The sequence below is a fragment of the Hyaloscypha bicolor genome (assembly GCF_002865645.1).
Source record: "Hyaloscypha bicolor E unplaced genomic scaffold K444scaffold_15, whole genome shotgun sequence".
NCBI classification, from domain to species: domain Eukaryota; kingdom Fungi; phylum Ascomycota; class Leotiomycetes; order Helotiales; family Hyaloscyphaceae; genus Hyaloscypha; species Hyaloscypha bicolor.
In genome coordinates this window covers 1,190,398-1,209,325 of record NW_020194517.1, presented here as the reverse complement: position 1 = coordinate 1,209,325, position 18,928 = coordinate 1,190,398, and the positions used below count along the sequence as shown (strand labels likewise).

The 18,928-nt window shown below is 49.3% G+C and overlaps 6 protein-coding genes across 6 annotated transcripts; 5 read left to right on the top strand and 1 right to left on the bottom strand.

Moving 5' to 3' along the window:
- Positions 1 to 1,359: 1,359 nt before the first annotated feature.
- On the top strand, positions 1,360 to 3,703 carry K444DRAFT_650028 (myo-inositol-1-phosphate synthase-like protein). The gene is made up of 4 exons (XM_024885614.1): positions 1,360 to 1,564; positions 1,674 to 2,516; positions 2,570 to 3,172; positions 3,221 to 3,703. Exons 2-4 carry the CDS (start codon positions 1,810 to 1,812, stop codon positions 3,528 to 3,530), a joined length of 1,620 nt encoding a protein of 539 aa, XP_024743037.1. The 5' UTR covers positions 1,360 to 1,564; positions 1,674 to 1,809; the 3' UTR covers positions 3,531 to 3,703.
- A 189-nt stretch (positions 3,704 to 3,892) lies between these two features.
- Positions 3,893 to 5,878, top strand: K444DRAFT_607565 (uncharacterized protein). Its single transcript, XM_024879195.1, has 2 exons — positions 3,893 to 5,088; positions 5,155 to 5,878. Exons 1-2 carry the CDS (start codon positions 4,361 to 4,363, stop codon positions 5,426 to 5,428), a joined length of 1,002 nt encoding a protein of 333 aa, XP_024743036.1. The 5' UTR covers positions 3,893 to 4,360; the 3' UTR covers positions 5,429 to 5,878.
- A 3,916-nt stretch (positions 5,879 to 9,794) lies between these two features.
- On the top strand, positions 9,795 to 10,166 carry K444DRAFT_607562 (uncharacterized protein). The gene has a single exon (XM_024879194.1). The coding sequence runs from the start codon at positions 9,852 to 9,854 to the stop codon at positions 10,113 to 10,115; it is 264 nt and encodes an 87-aa protein (XP_024743035.1). The 5' UTR covers positions 9,795 to 9,851; the 3' UTR covers positions 10,116 to 10,166.
- On the top strand, positions 10,098 to 11,247 carry K444DRAFT_164225 (uncharacterized protein). Its single transcript, XM_024870680.1, has 2 exons — positions 10,098 to 10,166; positions 10,217 to 11,247. Exon 2 carries the CDS (start codon positions 10,241 to 10,243, stop codon positions 10,919 to 10,921), a length of 681 nt encoding a protein of 226 aa, XP_024743034.1. The 5' UTR covers positions 10,098 to 10,166; positions 10,217 to 10,240; the 3' UTR covers positions 10,922 to 11,247.
- Positions 11,248 to 11,997: 750 nt separating this feature from the next.
- Positions 11,998 to 13,757, bottom strand: K444DRAFT_624640 (metaphase-anaphase transition protein-like protein mlo2; the record flags this gene model as incomplete). The annotated part of the gene is made up of 3 exons (XM_024882426.1): positions 11,998 to 13,452; positions 13,504 to 13,558; positions 13,639 to 13,757. 3 exons carry the CDS (start codon positions 13,755 to 13,757, stop codon positions 11,998 to 12,000), a joined length of 1,629 nt encoding a protein of 542 aa, XP_024743033.1.
- A 220-nt stretch (positions 13,758 to 13,977) lies between these two features.
- K444DRAFT_580894 (putative DNA replication licensing factor mcm2) lies at positions 13,978 to 17,137 on the top strand. Its single transcript, XM_024877720.1, has 3 exons — positions 13,978 to 14,069; positions 14,165 to 16,529; positions 16,576 to 17,137. Exons 1-3 carry the CDS (start codon positions 14,062 to 14,064, stop codon positions 16,834 to 16,836), a joined length of 2,634 nt encoding a protein of 877 aa, XP_024743032.1. The 5' UTR covers positions 13,978 to 14,061; the 3' UTR covers positions 16,837 to 17,137.
- Positions 17,138 to 18,928: the final 1,791 nt, after the last annotated feature.

The window sequence follows — 18,928 nt, the reverse complement described above, 5'->3', positions numbered from 1 at the left end:
TCCCACGTTCGGGAATCCATATATTACCCCTCACGTCGGATGCCAGTCACAAGTCCAGGGTTCAAGAATACTTAATCTTGGAAGATTCTCCAGTACCACCGAATCCATGAGCTTACGCCGTCGGTATATCGATTGTTATCAAGAATTCGATTCTTCGTCAGCGACGAATCTCGGTAGAAGAAGCTCGAATTGTTTAAGTCGAATCATTCAGAAGTTCTAGCGAACTTGAAACACCAAGGGGCCGAACCGCCGACATCAAGATTTGAGCCTCCCAGCTATATTTGGACACTTATAGGAAGCGCTGTTATGCCATGTAACTTCGGATTTAGCTGTGGGAATTGTCCCTCGCATTTTAAAAATATGGAGCCTGAAGTCTTTCCCTGCTGCATCTGCTGCCAATTGGTACTTTTGTTTCATCATTCATTTCGGGTTTATACGGCGAGAGGATGACTGCTCGACTTTCGGCTCATGTCAAATCTTGGCCAAGATTCTGCAGACTTGCGGTGAGATGTTTCCAATCCATGCTGAGCACATCAGTGGCGTTTCTGCATGCAGACTTTATCTTCACGCGACAGTTGTTTCGACACCGCCATTTCATCATGGCGAACACCTCTCCACGTGATCTGAGACTGCCGCAAAAGAATATCAAGACAACGAGATTAAAGTTGGAGTATGTTGAAGAAGAAATATGGCTGGAGCAGACGCGTATCGTATCGCGTCTTCTAGGTCATGATGGGAAAGCAGATTTGGACAGAATTGGTGGACTTTGGGATGTCATCGGTCCCACGCCTCGACCGTATTCATGAAGAATTGGAAATGCCCCTGATAAGCTTCTTGACAATTGTATTCAACGAGCAAATTGGCAAAGGAAAGAAGTGACTTCCTTGCGTCCTGTTCAGGTATTAGCAATGCATCTAGTACTTGAGGAAGGTGGACATGCGATGCCATTTTCTTCTGAAAATGAGCCTGGGAAAGGGACTATCAGTGAATCCGTACCCTCGCAGAACCAGAGCACCTTCTTTGGACTGTCATTGGCAAGAAGTTCCGGAGACGTTGGCCTAGATACTGGAGACAATGTGAGGGGATTCACGATGGCCGTTGCCAGCCATATCTCTACCGCTTGGTTGGTCCATTCTTCCGCCTGATCCTCCGTCCTCGGCAGCTCTCGACTGTAGTGACAGGCCGGAAATGGACCACGACAGGAGTCGATCTGGATTATGCGCGTCGATTATGCAGGTTTGCGCAAAAACGGATGCACGGCGGCCTTATCGCTATCTGTCCAGGCACCATCCAATGCCCCGCCATCCCGCTTACGGCGCGCGTAGTGGGGCAAAATCAATAACACCGTCACTCGCTCCACCGCTGCCGAAAACGAAAAGGCTCATCTCCCATTTTCTCTCCTCTCGCACCTCCCTCCTTCTTAACAACCCAAAACCATTCAACTGTCCAAATCCCCAAATCCCCAGGAACAAGCTCAGAACTCCATTCCCAAACTACAACCAGTCGATTACACTTCCGAGTGTAATCACCCAGTCGTCAAGACGTTTTCCAATCTCCTCAACTCGTAAGATTCTCTCCCCAACACCGGATACCCTCGGACGGCAATGGGGTCCCCGCCCAACACAGGGCTCCTGTTGCCCTTTCCCCAAGCCATCTACTGACAGTGTTTCCAGATCGCACCATCCGTTCGCAGGAGCCCGTTGCTCTTCCGCCGCAGGGGCATCGGACTCGCCGTTTACCAGATAAACGCACCCGATCCAAACTTATACACACTGCACAACTTTGAGGCCGCCAAATACTGTCAATAATATGGCACCTCACGCGGAAGTCGGACTGGACTTCTCGAACGGAAACGGTAGCACTACGGCTCCTGCCAACAAGGATCTCTTCAAGGTCAACTCCCCAAATGTCGTCTACACCGACAATGAGATCCGGTCCAAGTACACATATCGCACCACATTGGTCAACGAGACTGCCGATGGTAAATTCGAGGCAACTCCCAAGGAGACTGTCTACGATTTCAAGGTCGATCGCAAGGTCCCCAAGACCGGTATGATGCTTGTCGGATGGGGTGGAAACAACGGTACCACTGTTACCGCTGGTATCATTGCCAACCGCCGTGGTCTCGTGTGGGAAACTCGTGAAGGTCCTCGTGCTGCTAACTACTATGGCTCTGTTGTCATGGGATCTACAGTCAAGCTCGGTACTAATGCTAAGACTTCCAAGGATGTCAACATTCCCTTCCATGACATCTTGCCCATGGTTCACCCAAATGATCTTGTAATTGGTGGCTGGGATATCAGCGGATTGAACTTGGCCAAGGCCATGGACCGTGCTGCCGTTCTTGAGCCCACTCTCAAGGAGCAGGTCAAGAAGGAGATGGCTTCTCTGGTCCCTTTGCCCAGCATCTACTATCCAGACTTCATTGCTGCCAACCAGGAGGATCGTGCCGACAACCTCTTGGAGGGCAGCAAGGCCTGCATGGAGCACGTTGAACAGATTCGAAAGGACATCCGGTAATAGTTCCTCTGGGATGAAAACGAAACCTGAATGCTAACTGTCTTTGCAGCGACTTCAAGGTCACGAACAACCTCGACAAGGTCATTGTTCAGTGGACAGCCAACACTGAGCGTTTTGCTGATCTCATCCCTGGTATCAATGATACTGCTGCGAACCTTATGAACGCTATCAAGAACGGTCACGAGGAAGTCGCCCCATCCACTGTCTTTGCTGTGGCTTGTATTCTCGAGGGCGTTCCATTCATCAACGGCTCCCCCCAGAACACCTTTGTTCCCGGTGCTATTGAACTTGCCGAGAAGCACAATGCCTTCATTGGTGGCGATGACTTCAAGTCTGGTCAGACCAAGATGAAGTCTGCGTTGGTCGATTTCTTGATCAGCGCTGGTATCAAGCTCACTTCCATTGCCAGCTATAACCATCTCGGCAACAATGATGGAAAGAACCTCAGCTCCCAGAAGCAATTCCGCTCCAAGGAGATCTCCAAGTCCAACGTCGTGGATGACATGGTTGAAGCCAACTCTGTTCTCTACAAGAAGGGCGAGCATCCTGATCACACTGTCGTCATCAAGTATATGCCAGCTATTGGTGACAACAAGCGTGCTTTGGATGAGTACTACGCTGAGATTTTCATGGGAGGTCATCAGACTATCTCGTAAGCTTCTACAACCGGTCTAATAAGCCTCATGCTAATCTTTTCTAGCATCTTCAATGTTTGCGAGGACTCCCTTCTCGCTTCGCCATTGATCATTGATCTGGTTGTCGTTGCTGAGGTGATGACTCGCATCCAGTGGAAGGCTCATTCCAGCGATGGTGCTACCACCAAGGACTTCAAGAACTTCCACAGCGTGCTTAGCATTCTCAGCTTCATGCTCAAGGCTCCCTTGACTCCTCCTGGCACCCCTGTCATCAATGCTCTTGCTAAGCAGCGAAGTGCTTTGGTCAACATCTTTAAGGCCTGCGTTGGTCTTGAGCCGGAGAATGATATGACTTTGGAGCACAAGCTGTTCTAAATTCAGTCATCCTTCGCAACTGAGGTTTCATTTGCTGCGAAGTAGTCTTTACTGGTAACCGGGTGAAGTCTGATGGAGATGTGGTTTGATTTTGCAGTCTACACGTGGCGATAAGTGCCACGCATTCACTCATTAGACATAACGTAAATTGAAGCGCAATTGCTCTTCCAAACTTTCCAGTTCCTATTCGTGACATCAATAATAATTCCCTGTTTTAAAGGTAAATTGATTGTACCGTGTTCTCGCTGAACATGGGTACTATATGGCCAAGTACTCATCGTAGCGACAGTAAAGGGGAAGCACTCGCTTAATTGAAGGCGCCGAAATTCACTCCCCTTCGGTTTCCCATCATGCTCAAAGATCTTCTCCGCCACACATCACCGCCCAGCCACCATCCCTCCTCACCAAGATGGTAAACGACGCCCCCTCCATCCAAGCTTTCTACAAACCCAAAGTCCGCCTCCCCAACCCCGCCAATCCTCCGCCCTCGCCGGCTAAAGCCGGCGACGGCTTCACCGAAGAAGAGCTCTCCGACGCCATGGACCCCCTCCATCGAAAATGGAACCCAGAGCGCGAGTACAAGGAATGCAGTATCTCGCACCTCGTGCCAGGTCCGAGAGCAGTGACGTTTGTGGGCAGGGTTGTGAATGTGAAGACGATATTGGGGAAGGATAAGAAGCAGCCGAAGGCGAGGGGCTTTCATGCAGTGATTTTGAGGGATGATGAGGGTGCTGCATCTGTGAGTTGTGTCTGTTTCTGAGGTGTTACTTTGGATTTGCTTGTAGGCTCGTAGGAGAGAGGCTGAGATGAGAAGGGCCTAGGCTGATAGCATGCAGATCAAGCTCTACTTCGCACAAAACCCCTACCCCCTCATCCTCGGCCAGCTCCTCACCATCTGGACCGTCTTCATCTCCGACACCTCCAAATCCGACGTCCCGCACAGCCCTTCCGTTCTCGTGCACGCCAACCTCTTCCCGGGCAGAGTGACGAGCGATCACGTGGTGATACACACCAATGCCTCCTCTTCTGACGGCATCTGCAGAACGCCGCTGGAATACAAGAAAGGCCACCCGCTTCCGGGACTCATGACGCTGGATAGTTATCTGAGTAGTGGGCATGATGGCGTGAGCGGTGCGAAGATATTGGTTTGTGTGAAGAGTATCGGCGGCAAGAAGAAAATCTCTCGTAAAGATGGAGGAGGTGAGAGTGAGCTTGCTGAGATCCTGCTTTTTGACCATACAGGTCAAGTGAGACTCACGGTATGGAACGAGATGATTGAGTCCGCCAAGAGCTGGAAGCCGGGCGAGACGGTTCTGTTGGTTTCAAATCCGGGGTACAGGGTAGGGCTGAATGGGAAGGGGAATCTTGGGATCATTGGAAGCACGATGGTGGATGTTGAGCCGGAGGGGAGCGATGCGGAGTGGCTGAGGAAATATGCGGTGGGGTTGACGAGGAAGGAGAGTTTGTGTCTTAAGGTGGAAGAGGGCAGGTGGGATATTGATGCTGCTGAGTATGGGGTTAACCGGATGTTGTTTACTCTTGCGGAGCTGGATAATTGGTGGGTATTTCCCCAAAAAATTTCTTTCTTCCTGCGAGTCTTCTCCCCTTAGACTAATTTGATCAGGGTCCGTTCGGATGGCAACCAGACCTTCTCGGGCTTCATCAGCGTCACGATCCTGGAGATGAACCTCGTGTCCATCCACCGCCGGAACATGCTCATGTGTGCTGAATGGTACTTCTCCTCCCCTTTCTTCCCCTCCTCCTTTTCCCAATCGTTGACTGTCGTCTCTCAGCTGCGGAGTACCCATCTTCTCCAACAGCCCCTGCACACCCTGCCGCAACTGCTCCACCCCGCTCACACTCTCCCTCAACCCGCGCATCATCGGTCGCCTCGCTGACGAAACAGGGTGTATCGCCACTGGTAAACTGGTCTGGAGTCCGCGTGCTTGGGAGAAATTCTTTGGGAGGAGCGTGGAGGAAATAAGTGCGATGACCGGCGAGCAGATTAGGTTGTTTGAGCAGAGGGTGATTTTTATGAGGATGCATCTTGTGGTTGGTTGGGACGGAGAGGGGGGGTTGGGGAGGTTGTGTGTGCTGGGGGTTATGATGTGAGAGGGGTGGAGGAATGGTGGTGGCGATATGACGTTGCTTGTTGTAAAGGGAGTGTTGGGGTGGGGTTGTTGCTTTGGCTGGAGCTTCTGCTATATGCGTTAGCTTTGCTATTTCTATCCTGCATCATTGTCTGCTTGACAAGTGTCCTTATGACCAAGAAATCTACTACTTAGCTTGCACAAATTAGCCACCTAGACACTGACTTGCTTGCAATCGAAGTTACATTGTATGACGAGGATCTGGGAGCATTGCTACCACATGCAAAAGAGGAATTTGAAGAAGGAAAGATGAGGAAGTCTCCTCAGTGCACTTTATTCCCTTTCAAAAATGAATCATACTTGCAACGCTCGCCGCTGTGTCTGGCTTCAGAACGGAGATGAATTGAGCAGACTACGGCGAGCCTTCCTGGTGTGGTCGGAAGAAACCCATATTTGGCTACGCTTGCTTTGCAAGGAGATCCAGGCCGTCATTTGGTTCACCATCCAACACTCACCAGCGACGCATATCATAGTGGAGAGAGTCGGACACGTTTTTGGGGCAGATCTTTCCTTCGAGCCGCTTTGGCATCATTCGATAAACCTGCCGGATTGCCTTGGAATAAACAATCTCTCGTATCTGTTTTCCGAACTTCTCAGGCACATCAGCTTCGTCCGTTGATCGATGCGGTAATTCAAAAGCGTGGTCTCTTGATGCCGTCTGCTCTCTCCGCTGCCGCCTCCTTCATCCTCTCCACCAGGTGGTTGAAGGCTTTGCGGCAGCGCTTATCGGTGGTGAGGTTCTAGACAATATTCTCTCGTATATCCTCATCTATCTTTTCTTGTCTGTGGGGAGTTGTCGAGCTAGTGCCGTGGTGACTTGCTTGTGAGTAGTGGATTGTGGATTCTTAACCGTCTTTCGATTCGTCTTGGCTGAATATTTTGTGGCCGGTGAAGCTTCCTGGTATGCAGAAGGCTGTGAGCATGGAACTATTTCCGACTGTGGAGGTCGCCGGACTGGTAAGCAAGATGTAGAATTTCAGCCGCCGTTTTTACCATCGATAGAGTGTTCGCGCAGGCGTGGGTATTGCTTGAGGAGTGGCAGAACTACAAGTAGAAATAAAGCTCTATCCAGATAACCCCTTGTCCTTTGGAGTTCGATCCCTTGCAAACCCTTTCTCAATCTCCAGATGGTAGACTGGGATAAATATCGCTACTTTTTCTCGTCTCGATGAATTTGCCGATTCACAGCTTGCATGCTTGTCCCCCGAAACTTGTTGTTTCTTTCATAATTTCGCAGTGGATTTGATGGCCCGCTCATGGATTCATTGGTGGGGCCTCCGTCGAACAATATCGATTCAGTGTCGAGCTTCCGCCGAATAGAGATGACAACAGTTCTTCTGTGAGGAAGGACCAGTTGTCATCGGAAGAATGATCCATTAAGGGGAGCACCTGAAACCATTGACAACACTGGCGACTTGGAAGCTTCGAGTGCTCTGCTCTGATGAATTTGGGTCGAGGAGGGTAGGCGTATATGGGGATCTATTCGCGAGAATTTAGCTGGAAGAGTCTGTTATAAATACAGTTAGCTCTGCATGACTGTTATCTACTTTCGGACAAGTGCCTATATCAGAGAAGCTGATAGCTCACCTGAATTACTTACTTTGAGATCGGCAAATATGGAAACATCATCTCAGGCTGTTAAGTTCATGTTGATGAACGACAGAACAAGAAAACCTCAACAATCGAGCAGAAGCCTCGCCGCGAAGATTAAGATGAGTTCGTCCTCCCTTGAGAAGAAAGAATACTTAGCTTACACGCCCCAAGCCAATCGAGCCAATAACACCGATAGCCCGCATGGCCCATCAAACCACAAACAGACGCCAACAGACAAAACCGCTCTAGTAGCAAGCTAATCTCATCCCGACTCCATCCCCTATCACTCTCGCTGCAAATCCAACCTTTAGGCTGCGAGCTAAAAAGCACGACATGCAACGAAAAACTCCTTTCCAACCTCAGCCCTACCTCACAAAGCCCCCTTACCGGGATTCTCCCACCCCAGCCCCTCGCTCTTCACCCAATTACGGCTGAAACGGCAGGAAAAGACTAAGCTAACCTAAGCACTAACGTACAATGTACAATGCTCCCGTGAGCCTGTGTGCCGTACACTCGACCGAGGCATGGCTGCGCTGGGGCGGCGTAGTGGGTTGTGCTTTGGTCATGTTACCGATTCGGCACGGTATCGGGTTCGGGACGGAGGGGAAGATGCGGCGCGGTGCGGTGGGTGCGCTGCGGTGGGAGAGACAGGTTAGAGGCAACCCACTGGTGCTGAACTAAGGTTTTGAGGGGCTGGGGTCCGATTCGTTGCTTAAGATAGTGGCGTAAGATGCCCGCTGTCAGAAGAGGCTCCTTGGCGTCGTCGGAGGGGTCAAAACTCAGTATGGGACATCTCGAAATAGAATGCATTTATCGAAAGGTCTATTTTTGGGGGGCCGTTGAAGAAGATCAGGAGTTAAATGCTGCGATACCCGGTGCCAAATATTGGATATTGTCCGTGGGTGTTCCAAAGCTGGGAAGTGTTCACGGGTTGACTTGACTCCGACGCCCAAGGTCGTCGTATCTTGTTGATCGTCCCCGACTCCCCGAGGACAACTTGTTCACACCTCACTTGCTGGTGAGGTTTGAGAATGGATAACGTCGCAATATCCGATATTGAGTATTTGAGCTACTTATCTCTATCGTTCAATTATTCTGGGAGCTGTTGCGACAGGCGGATCGATCGCCAAACCACTTTCTCCATCATGTCTGGTAATGGGGTTTCGAGGAGAGTCTGCTATCTTTCGTCGCCACAGAACAGGCATCCAAGCTAATAATCACTGCTCTCAGGCAAGGGGGGCAGAAACCGTCTGCGAGAATTCGTCGTAGGAGCGGCAGTTTTTCGCAAGTTAGCGCTGCAAGCCTTGAGGACAACTGGCAGAGCTTCGAGGTAAGACTTCTGCTTCTTTATAACCTTATACTTGCACTTAGCAACTGATTCCGCTGGTAGAACTTTATACAAACATTGATCCCCCATCCACTCTTTTATCCTTCGACGTATATCCAGGGTATCTCAGCCTGCCCATAGCCGACGAAGACCCGAAGAAGACCTACATTTCTACCCGAGTCCGGCCGGCAATATGAACGGGGTTCCTCACTTGGTCCCAAAGTTCCTAGCGGTATCTGCAATTTCGAGAAAGAGCGATGTACTGCTTTCGTTTATGCAGCATAAAGAGGAAGATTGACGAATGTTGGGAATGGACTTGCCTCCAAAGGATGGATGACCAGGCTTCGGACTGTCAGATTCACGTTTTGTGATGGCGGAATTTACTAATTCTCATCCAAGTTGCATATTATAAATGCCGCTGGTACGATGTCTGGGAAAGCTTCGGGCGAGAGACGGCAAAGGTGGATTTTGACGTCGATCGAGAATCGTGGTGGACAAGGAGTCGCAAAATGGCATGTCTAAAGGTGGGTCTGCATAATCGAGATGTTTACTATGAGAATACTCTCGGGGTCTCCAAATCCAAACATTTGGGGGTCCTTTCATGGGGAAATATGCTTACCTGACTAGGACAATTTCCGTACTTTCAAGCGATGCAGTGCGTTATTACTAAATCCAGTCAATAAAGCTAAAAACCGAGCCTCGCATCTTGATGGTCGAACGTTAGTTCAGTAATCGTCTGTCAACCAATTGGATATCATTCAGTGAGCTTGTCGGTGATTATGCGGGCCATCGAGGGCGAGAACCAGCGTGGGAATCTTACGGCCGTTGCATACCTCCGTGACCAAGTCCCGCAACACGGAACCCATTCCAAGAAAACAAACCTTTCAAAGCAACAAAGAACATATAACAAGTCAGGATCCACTTTGGCATGGGAAAGCAAGCTCCAAATCAAACCTCAAAACGTTGCACAAACTCAGAAAACTTGCTGGTCCTTGTGTAACTGACGCGATGTCGATATTCACACATCACGGAGCTTGCAATGAGCACTCCCGCCAATCGCCTATCCTCAAATTCATCGAGAAATACTTCAGTAAAGTCGATTCCCTTGACTTAATATCAAGTCCATCTTCCGACTTCTACGCTCCGTCAGCGGTACATCACGACACGAAAGGCAATATACATGTTTCTGGGCCGCGGATATGGCAGTGTATGCAAAGGTTGCTCAGCCCGTTCGATGGAGTACATCACGAAATGATAGAGGCACGGGTGGTGCCAGACGAAAATGGGCAGGCTGTAGTATATGCTCAATTTTTAACGCGCTTTCGATTAAAGGGGGACCAGGAGGAGATCGTTGCGCCGAGGTTTTTTGTTCTTACTGTTGGGAAGGCGGCGGGGATGTATGAAGGGACTGACGGGATGCAGATATATGACGTGAGATTGTTTTGGGATACTGGGATATTGGGGAGACATGTAACGGAAAGGAAGAGAAAGGAGAAGTTAAGAATGCAGGAATAAAAACCAGACTACAGTCAATTCCTAGCTTTGCGTCTATGCTTGGCTAAGCTGGTAAGTCTTAATGTACAAGGACACAGTATTGCTTTCTGATATTGGTACAGTCGGCGAATGGTTGTCGTGGGGTGATGCTTCGTCTCCTGATTCGTCAATCATTAATGCGTCCTCATCGTCATAATGGGACTACTACGCCGCAAGGGAACCCTCAACCAGATGATTCCATTGAATTCAGCCTTGCGAAATTCCATACTGTACGTTGCATGGCTCTCGGTAGTGAATCCTGTTTCGACGGTTCCATTGGCCGATCACACCATGGAAACATTCACAGGAGTGGTGGTGTGATACCAAACGGAACTCTCACCTCACCATCAGACAATCTTAAAAGGGAAGGTAAAACTCATATTCCAAGAAATTTCCTAGCATTCACAACCACACGTGAACATTTTGTCAAGACATATTCTTCTACAATCCAAAAACACAAAACAACTTCTCGGTCACCGAAACCACAAGTCTTTTATTACATATGCCAAGATGAAGATCCTCGTTGCCTACGACTCTGCCCACGGCTCAACCCAGTCCATCGCAGAGCGAATCGAAGAAAGAATTCGACAAGGAAATGTTGGCGACACTACCCTCTCCGCAATCACGAAGACCACCTCGGCCGAAGACTTCGATGTCCTTATCATTGGTTCAGCAATTCACTTCCAAGGATGGCTCAAGCAATCCTCAGAATTCGTCAAACGCAACCAAGGCTATCTACACGACAACCTGAAGCCAACATGGGCTTTCAGCGTCGGCATGCCGCCTGACTCCGGCGTCGCTGGCGAGGAAAAGGTGATGGAGAAGTGGTTGAGAAAATACGTTACTTTGAGGGGGCATAAGTTGTTCCAGGGGGAATACAAAGAGAAGGACTTGAATGGTTGCTTTAAGTTCTTGTTGGTGAGGTGCTTTGGGCAAAAGTTTGAGGATAAGAGAAAGTGGGATCAGATTGACGAGTGGGCGGATTCTATTGTGCAAAAGTTGAGGGTTGATCTGCAGACTCAAGCCGGTAACTGAGGGCTGCAACGGTCAAGTTAATTTGGCTAGGATCAATGATGCGGTAATGGTTTGAGCGTCGGTTGGTGGCTCTGGGAGGGAAGATCACTGTTTTCTTTGCAGAAATTCCTTATGCATGTGGATTACTTGTGAGCGCCTTTTCTTCTTCTTTATGACTTTAATGGAACCTTAATTGCTCTTCGGTAACTACTGAATTGCGAAGCTGTGTTTGTTCGTTTTCAACTCAGTGCATGCAATGAAAAGCAAGAGCAGACGGTGCCATATATCCCATCCTGGGAACAGAAGCCCTCGAGCGTACTCCAAGAATACATATTGTGTTCCTTGCTCGAAGGTAGATGCATTTGGACTGCCAGAAGAAGATGAGGGCCGGCCCCCGATGCTGCACTTAGTAGCAGGGAAAAGAAATGTCGCCACAGAACACTGATAACAGGAGGAAAGGGGGGTTGGCTGCGCTAGGCGATATGCAGTCTACTCCGGCGCTAGCCCAACCGGCACTCAAGCCCTTCGAAATCCTCTCCTCTCGCCTCTCCAAATTCACATTTCACTGTTGCAATTCGCACTTTAAGCGAAGCTCTCAAAGGGTATCGAGTCCAGACTAATCATCGTTAAACTTTCTCGGTACCAGTACACAGCGCTCGGTAACAATGAGGCTTGAGTGGTCGAGCTGCACGTTTTGGCGGGCGGCTACCGGGGCTGGGAGGAGAGAATGACCGCAATGAGAGTGCGTTGTACGGCAGGAGGGTGGAACAAATTGAGAAAGACACTGCTAGGAGCCAATTCGCTTTTCGTCGTTATCCTACTCCCAAATAGTAAAAGCTATCATCTTACATCAATATCCGCTCTGCTCCTTCCTGTTATCTGCGTTCTTCGCACCCTCACCAGCTTCTCGGATGGCTTGCTCATCGCCTCGCATCTTCGCAAAATGAGCCTTGATATCTTCAGCACTGATAGCCTTGCCGCTTTCAGCAAATTGTTGAAAGAATGGTTTAAGCTTATCCTTCAGATGATTGTATGCCATAACACCTTCGATGGCTCTGACACGATCGACATTCTTGAGTGCACTTTCGCCGCGATCGTAAAGACTGCCGCTTCCAACAGTGCTGCCCTCGGCATCATCCTCACTTCCTGACATAGATGGCTCGTAGATAGTCTCTTCTTCAAGAAGCTGGCTATGCGGTTTCAGAAGCGGGAAACAGTCTGAACATCGACAAAGGTGGTCTCGGAAGTCGGGCTTGAAGAATAGCGATATCTGGCCTGTGGGCGCAGGAGGTAGCGCCTTGGTCTTACAATCCTCTTCGCTCTTTGTAGCTGCTTCAGGTACCGGGGCGGAGGCTGGGTCTGCAGCTGTGGAGGCTGATGGATCAGCAGACTCGTCCTTGACTCGTTTGGATGGTCCAGATGACTCGGAACCCTCTTCATCATCTGCCTTGCGTTTCTTTGCATTCAAGATGAGGGTCGAGACCACGTCTTCCGTCTTTCCAAGGAGTCCCGTCTCTGGAGATGGGGCAGCGCTGCGTCGGAAGACAGGAGCAAGAAATCCCGGAGCCCCAGCATATTTCTTAATCCAAGGATGTGCATCAATACATTTGTAACATATGAAGCCCTCAAAATCGTCTTCATCAGGAAATCCAGGAGGGAGTGGAGGATCCTCATCCTCGGGTTCCCCAGCGATTGTGCCTCCAAGACTATTCGATCCATTCTGAGCATCAGGCATCCCTTCTCCGTCAACAACGTTTTCTGTGACCTCGGTGATGGATTGTAGCAGTCCGTCTGTTTTCGGCTTTCTCGGTGTCGCTGTCCGGCTTGCTGATTCATACCAATTGGGTCCCAATCCAACAACGCATCCTGGATGCCACCAATCTTCGCCACATCCTCCGGTCTCAACAGTACCAAGTCCTAAGCACTGGAACATCGTCCCCTTCTCCTTGTACGCGTCATAATCGCATTCGCACCCGCAGAAGCGATTCTTGAAGTTCTGGTTGTATTTATTGTCTGCCACTGGCTGTTCAGAATGTACGCCGCCCTTTGTGTTGGTCGCGGGATTTAGACGTAAAGTGCACGGCGAGGTCATTGGTAAACGAGTCGTTCCGCAATCGCAAACAAAGTTCCTCTTGTTGAAAAGTTCGACTAATGTATGTTCGCCATGACATTGTATCGAACAGGAGTAGCAAACACCCGCTGAGTTGGACGGGTCGGACGGGTTGGCCGGGGGAGGATTACAGGTCAAACAAGAGAAAAGAACTTGTCGCAGCGGGCCTATTTCCTTCGTGCAGGTCTCGAATTTCTGTAACATCTAATTAGTGATGAAATAGAAATGTCTCATGGGATCTCTCACGAATGGAAGAGCTTCGCGCGCGTCAGCCTCGAGCTTAAGTTGGCTGTCGATGAATCTGCAGAGTCTGTCAGTATATAGCTACGCCATATTGAGACGCGCTTCATTGAGATGGAAACACCAATGGAGAGAACGCACTCAGCTGCTGTGTGTGAATCGTCAGATGTCTGGGAGAAGCTCTGGCTTCGGGACGGGCCACTCGTTTGACTGTCCGCAAGTTCGCTGAAGGTGGAATTCGGAAGAGGTGGAGGATCCATGATGTCTGGTCAATGCAATATTTTGTGAAGTTGAAGTTGAAGTTGTGTGTTGATGAGAGATGTTAATCGAGGCTGAGATCATTGAGTCTTGGTCGCCCTTCCTAAACGGGAAGCACTTTACGCGTGAGTCGCGCTATCGCCTGGACGGGCTTAGCGTAATCGCGTCCGACGCGCTTTCTCGCGCGCTCATCTCAAACTCTTGCCAGCAGCCTCTCTCATTCCCAATTCTTCTCCCAACTGCTTCAGAGTAGGATTCTGACGACCATTATCAACCACTTTCAGATTCTCGGGACTTTGATTTATCATGGACAGGTACGCAGAGCACAATAATCCCTTCCCACCAGCCATGACCTCCAGATCTCAATCACCCCCCTTTTCTGTCAAGCGCCCACTGACCTTTGCTTCAGCTCCCCCCTTCGACCAAGTATGTCTTCCGCAAATCGCGGAGTGGCGAGCGGACGCAACCGTCGTAAGCGTTCAAGAGAGCCTGAAGATGACAATGCTGGTGCATCTTCCCCCGCTGGCGATATCCGATCATCCCCTCCTGCCTATCCCATCCAGCATGGAGGCGATGATGACGACGATGTTGAGGAAGATGTTGAGCTTGCTCTCGATATTGACGATGCCGACGAGATGGCTGAAGACGAAGACGGAATTGACCTCTTCGCAAACAATTTTGAGCGTGATTACAAGCCTCGAGAGGATGATCGCTACGATGATCGAGACATTGATGATGAGGGCGACTATGGTGATCTTGATGTTGCCGAGAGAAGACGTCTTGAAGCACGCCTCAATCGCCGGGATCGGGAACTTGCCCGCCAACGACGGATGCCAGCAGCATTCCTCCAAGATGAAGATGACGAAGGTGATCTCGATCTTACAGCCCAGCCACGACGCCGCCGTCACCACTACGATGAAGACGAAGACGAGGATATGCAGGATGATATCATGGAAGAGGAACTGTCTCTTGAGACCCTGCAAGATGTCAAGGCATCCAGCTTGGTCGAATGGGTCTCGCAGCACGCCGTGCAAAGGACCATCAAGCGCGAATTCAAGGCCTTCTTGACCGAGTACACCGACGAGCACGGAGTTTCAGTTTACGGAAGTCACATTCGAACTCTCGGAGAAGTCAACGCAGAGTCCCTGGAAGTCTCATACGACCACCTCTCTTCTTCGAAGGCTATCCTGGCGTACTTCTTGGCGAATGCTCCAGGAGAGATGCTTAAGTTGTTTGACGAGGTTGCCATGGAGGCCACTCTTCTTCATTATCCCGATTACGAACGCATTCATTCTGAGATTCATGTTCGCATTTCTGACTTGCCAGTTCACTACACTCTCCGTCAATTGCGCCAAACCCATCTGAATTGCCTGGTCCGCGTTAGTGGTGTTGTTACTCGACGGAGTGGTGTTTTCCCGCAATTGAAGTATGTCATGTTCGACTGTAACAAGTGCGGGACTAGACTTGGACCTTTCCAACAGGAATCCAACGTGGAAGTCAAGATCTCTTATTGCCAGAACTGTCAATCTCGTGGGCCATTCAACCTCAACTCGGAGAAGACGGTTTACCGCAACTACCAAAAACTCACTCTCCAGGAGTCTCCAGGCACTGTTCCGGCAGGCCGTCTTCCCCGTCACCGTGAGGTTATCCTTCTGTGGGATCTCATTGACAAGGCAAAGCCTGGAGAGGAAATTGAGGTCACTGGCGTCTATCGCAACAACTATGATGCCCAGCTAAACAACAAGAATGGTTTTCCAGTTTTCGCTACTATTCTCGAGGCCAACAATGTTGTCAAGTCTCATGACCAGCTTGCCGGCTTCAGACTCACAGAAGAAGATGAGCAAGAAATTCGAGCTCTGTCTCGTGATCCCCAAATCGTCGACAAGATCATCCACTCCGTAGCCCCTAGCATTTACGGCCACACAGATATCAAGACAGCTGTCGCTCTCTCATTGTTTGGCGGTGTTGCCAAGGACAGACAGGGCAAGCATCACATTCGTGGCGATATCAACGTCCTCCTACTCGGTGACCCAGGAACTGCTAAGTCACAAGTTCTAAAGTACGTTGAGAAGACTGCTCATCGCGCCGTCTTTGCCACAGGTCAAGGTGCTAGCGCTGTTGGTCTCACAGCCTCTGTGCGAAAGGATCCCTTGACCAGCGAGTGGACATTGGAAGGTGGTGCTTTGGTGCTTGCCGATAGAGGAACTTGTCTCATTGACGAGTTCGACAAGATGAACGATCAAGACCGAACCTCCATTCACGAAGCTATGGAACAGCAAACCATTTCAATCTCCAAGGCCGGTATTGTGACAACACTGCAAGCTCGCTGCGGCATCATCGCAGCAGCAAATCCAATCGGAGGTCGTTACAATTCAACGATTCCATTCTCACAAAACGTGGAGCTCACGGAGCCTATTCTCTCCCGTTTCGATATCCTCTGCGTTGTTCGCGATACTGTCGACCCAGCTGAGGACGAGCGACTTGCAAGATTCGTCGTTGGATCCCATGGTCGATCTCACCCAGCTTCTCAAGCCACCGATGAGAACCAAGCTACGATGGAGATGGAGCATGATTCGGATGTTCGTGCTGGGGCTGTTAATGGAGGCGAGCCCAAACAGGAGGGAGAGATTGCACAAGAGCTGCTCCGAAAATATATCCTCTATGCTCGGGAGAGATGTAGTCCTAAGTTATATAACATCGATGAGGAGAAGGTTTCGAAGCTCTTCGCAGATATGAGGAGAGAGTCATTGGCAACTGGAGCTTATCCAATTACCGTAAGTCCTGTCCAAATCCGATGACCAACTCAGCTAACATTTCTAGATCCGTCATCTTGAAGCAATCATGAGAATCAGTGAAGCCTTCTGCCGAATGCGTTTGTCAGACTATGTCTCTTCGCAAGATGTTGACCGTGCTATCGCTGTCACCATCGACTCGTTCGTGGGAAGTCAGAAGGTCAGCTGCAAAAAGGCTCTCGCTCGTGCGTTTGCCAAGTATACCTTGGCTCGTCCGGGTCAAGGGAAGAAGACTGGAGCTGGTAGAAACTTGGAGCGTGGAAATAGAACTGCTGCGGCGATGGCTTAGATTTGTCAAGGGCTGGTTCAGGGCGTTGTGGATACCGTCTTTTTGTGGATTATGATGATTGTACCGTACACTCGCATGACATAATGAAGAACTTGATTTAGGAATGATTTGGATTATGGAGAGCTGCGTAACTCCGTAATCTGACGTCGAGGATACTGCGACAGGAAGCTGAAACGTCTCTTGCGTTGATACGGCAGCTTGAAACCTTTTTGGATGATGCTAAATCGTTTTGCCACTTCCAGCGCAATCATCTTTCGTTACTTGATAGCTGAGTAACTAGTTTGGGAAGGAAATAATAGTTCTCATCGCAAAATGAGATGTGCCAAGGCGGGCCAGTCGCCCGTAATTCTCCACACAATTGTCGATTATCTTCCTCGTAGACGTCCTCAGACAGCGAGTTTAACTTCGAGGATGTTTGGCTTGATGGCCTGAACGACCTTCTCATTGGGAGATACCGAGAGTCGGATTCACCGAGGTCAGAAATACGAGTAAGGGTGGGGTCCTTTCCACCAAAGGAGGACGTCAAATACAATAGGTAATGAGAGTGGGCGGGATCCCGGAATTCGAGCGCCGAGTTGCATTCTATCATTTTTTGGGCTTTGCTCGTTAGCTACTGAACAACTGGAAATTAACCAAACAAAGATAATCTCTTCTGCAAATCGATTTCTCGCATATACTTTTAATTTCGCTTTGGGCTTTAGAAACATAAAACAGACTTTCAGGTGTGCGAGTTGCACCCGGACTTTCGTGTACTGAGGAAGCTCATTTGAGTTCCAGCCGTGGCTTATGTTTTTATGCCCAGATCTTCAGACATAGTCCAGTATTACGGTTTTACAGGAGACAAGATATCGTCTACAGTCTTCCACTTCTGATATTGAGCGTTGAAACAACCCATCAGCTTCCCTATCACAGTTCTTCCTCTCCGATGCACCTTCGCTTTCTGTTCAGCTCGTTCACCTTTCTTCTTGGTCAACCAGAAACTGAAGAGTCTCATTCTGAATTGTTTTATAAGGGCTGCAGTACCAAAATGTTGATTTCTGTCGAGGAAGCAGGACGGAATTGCTAGGAAGGGCGTCACGTGCAATTATCGCTTGATCGAGACCAAAAACGCGATTTCAGCTTCTGGACGTTGTCAACCAACGGTCGGCCATACAAAGTCGGCCACTTCATAATTATTTATTAGAACATTAACTTAATAAAATCGTTTAATAATAGTACCAAACTTATTATAATTATTAACTTAATATTCCCTATTAATAGTTTAATTAAACTGCAAATTATTAGTATCGTATAGCCACCAAAAGTCGGCCCATACAAAGTCGGCCACTTTAGTACCAAGTCTCCAGCCAACTTATTAACTAGACCTTCTAATATTTAAGCGCATGCAATGTTTATTTATTTCCGACCTTTTGATTAATTAATATTCGCCAGGCAGAGTGTTTCATTTTTGATGTGTGGCCGTGGCCTAACATTCAGGCAGGACCCCTCGATAATATCCCCGACAGGCTCTCAAGTTCTGAGACCCCAAGTTGAAATTTTAAGTCGCAGGTGCTCGGAACAATCCGAAATTATGTCAACCTCGATATCGATACGATTTGGCTGACTGGAGACCATGAAGACAATTCCTTGCCCCGATGAGGTTCATTGGATCTGCAAACAGAACTCTCATGCCGATAAGTGAAGCAGTGGTGACCATTATTACGGGTGCGGGTGTTGGATTGGGCGGTTCTGCTAGTCCTCGCAATCTGGATACGGTCCTCACTAGAGCTTCCGCCCGACCAATTATTCCTCCTGGGTCAACTCTACTAAATTTGTCGATAAAAGACGAAGAAGTTTAGGTAGAATGAAGATGGTTGCGAAATGCGGCGTGAAAGAGCTTCTGATTGTTATTGGAGACTATGAAGATCTGGGATCGCAGCGAGATGTCGACTTTGCTGTTCCTTCTCTCAAACGTCGCCATGTCAAGAATTCTATCACAGAATCGGAAAAGCAGGAGTGGGAGGCCTTGCCTCTTCAAAAGACTGGGGACAAGATCAGACGCGAGCTACGAAAGGTCATGCAGAAGGTCAAGGAAGAACGGGATGCGGAAGAA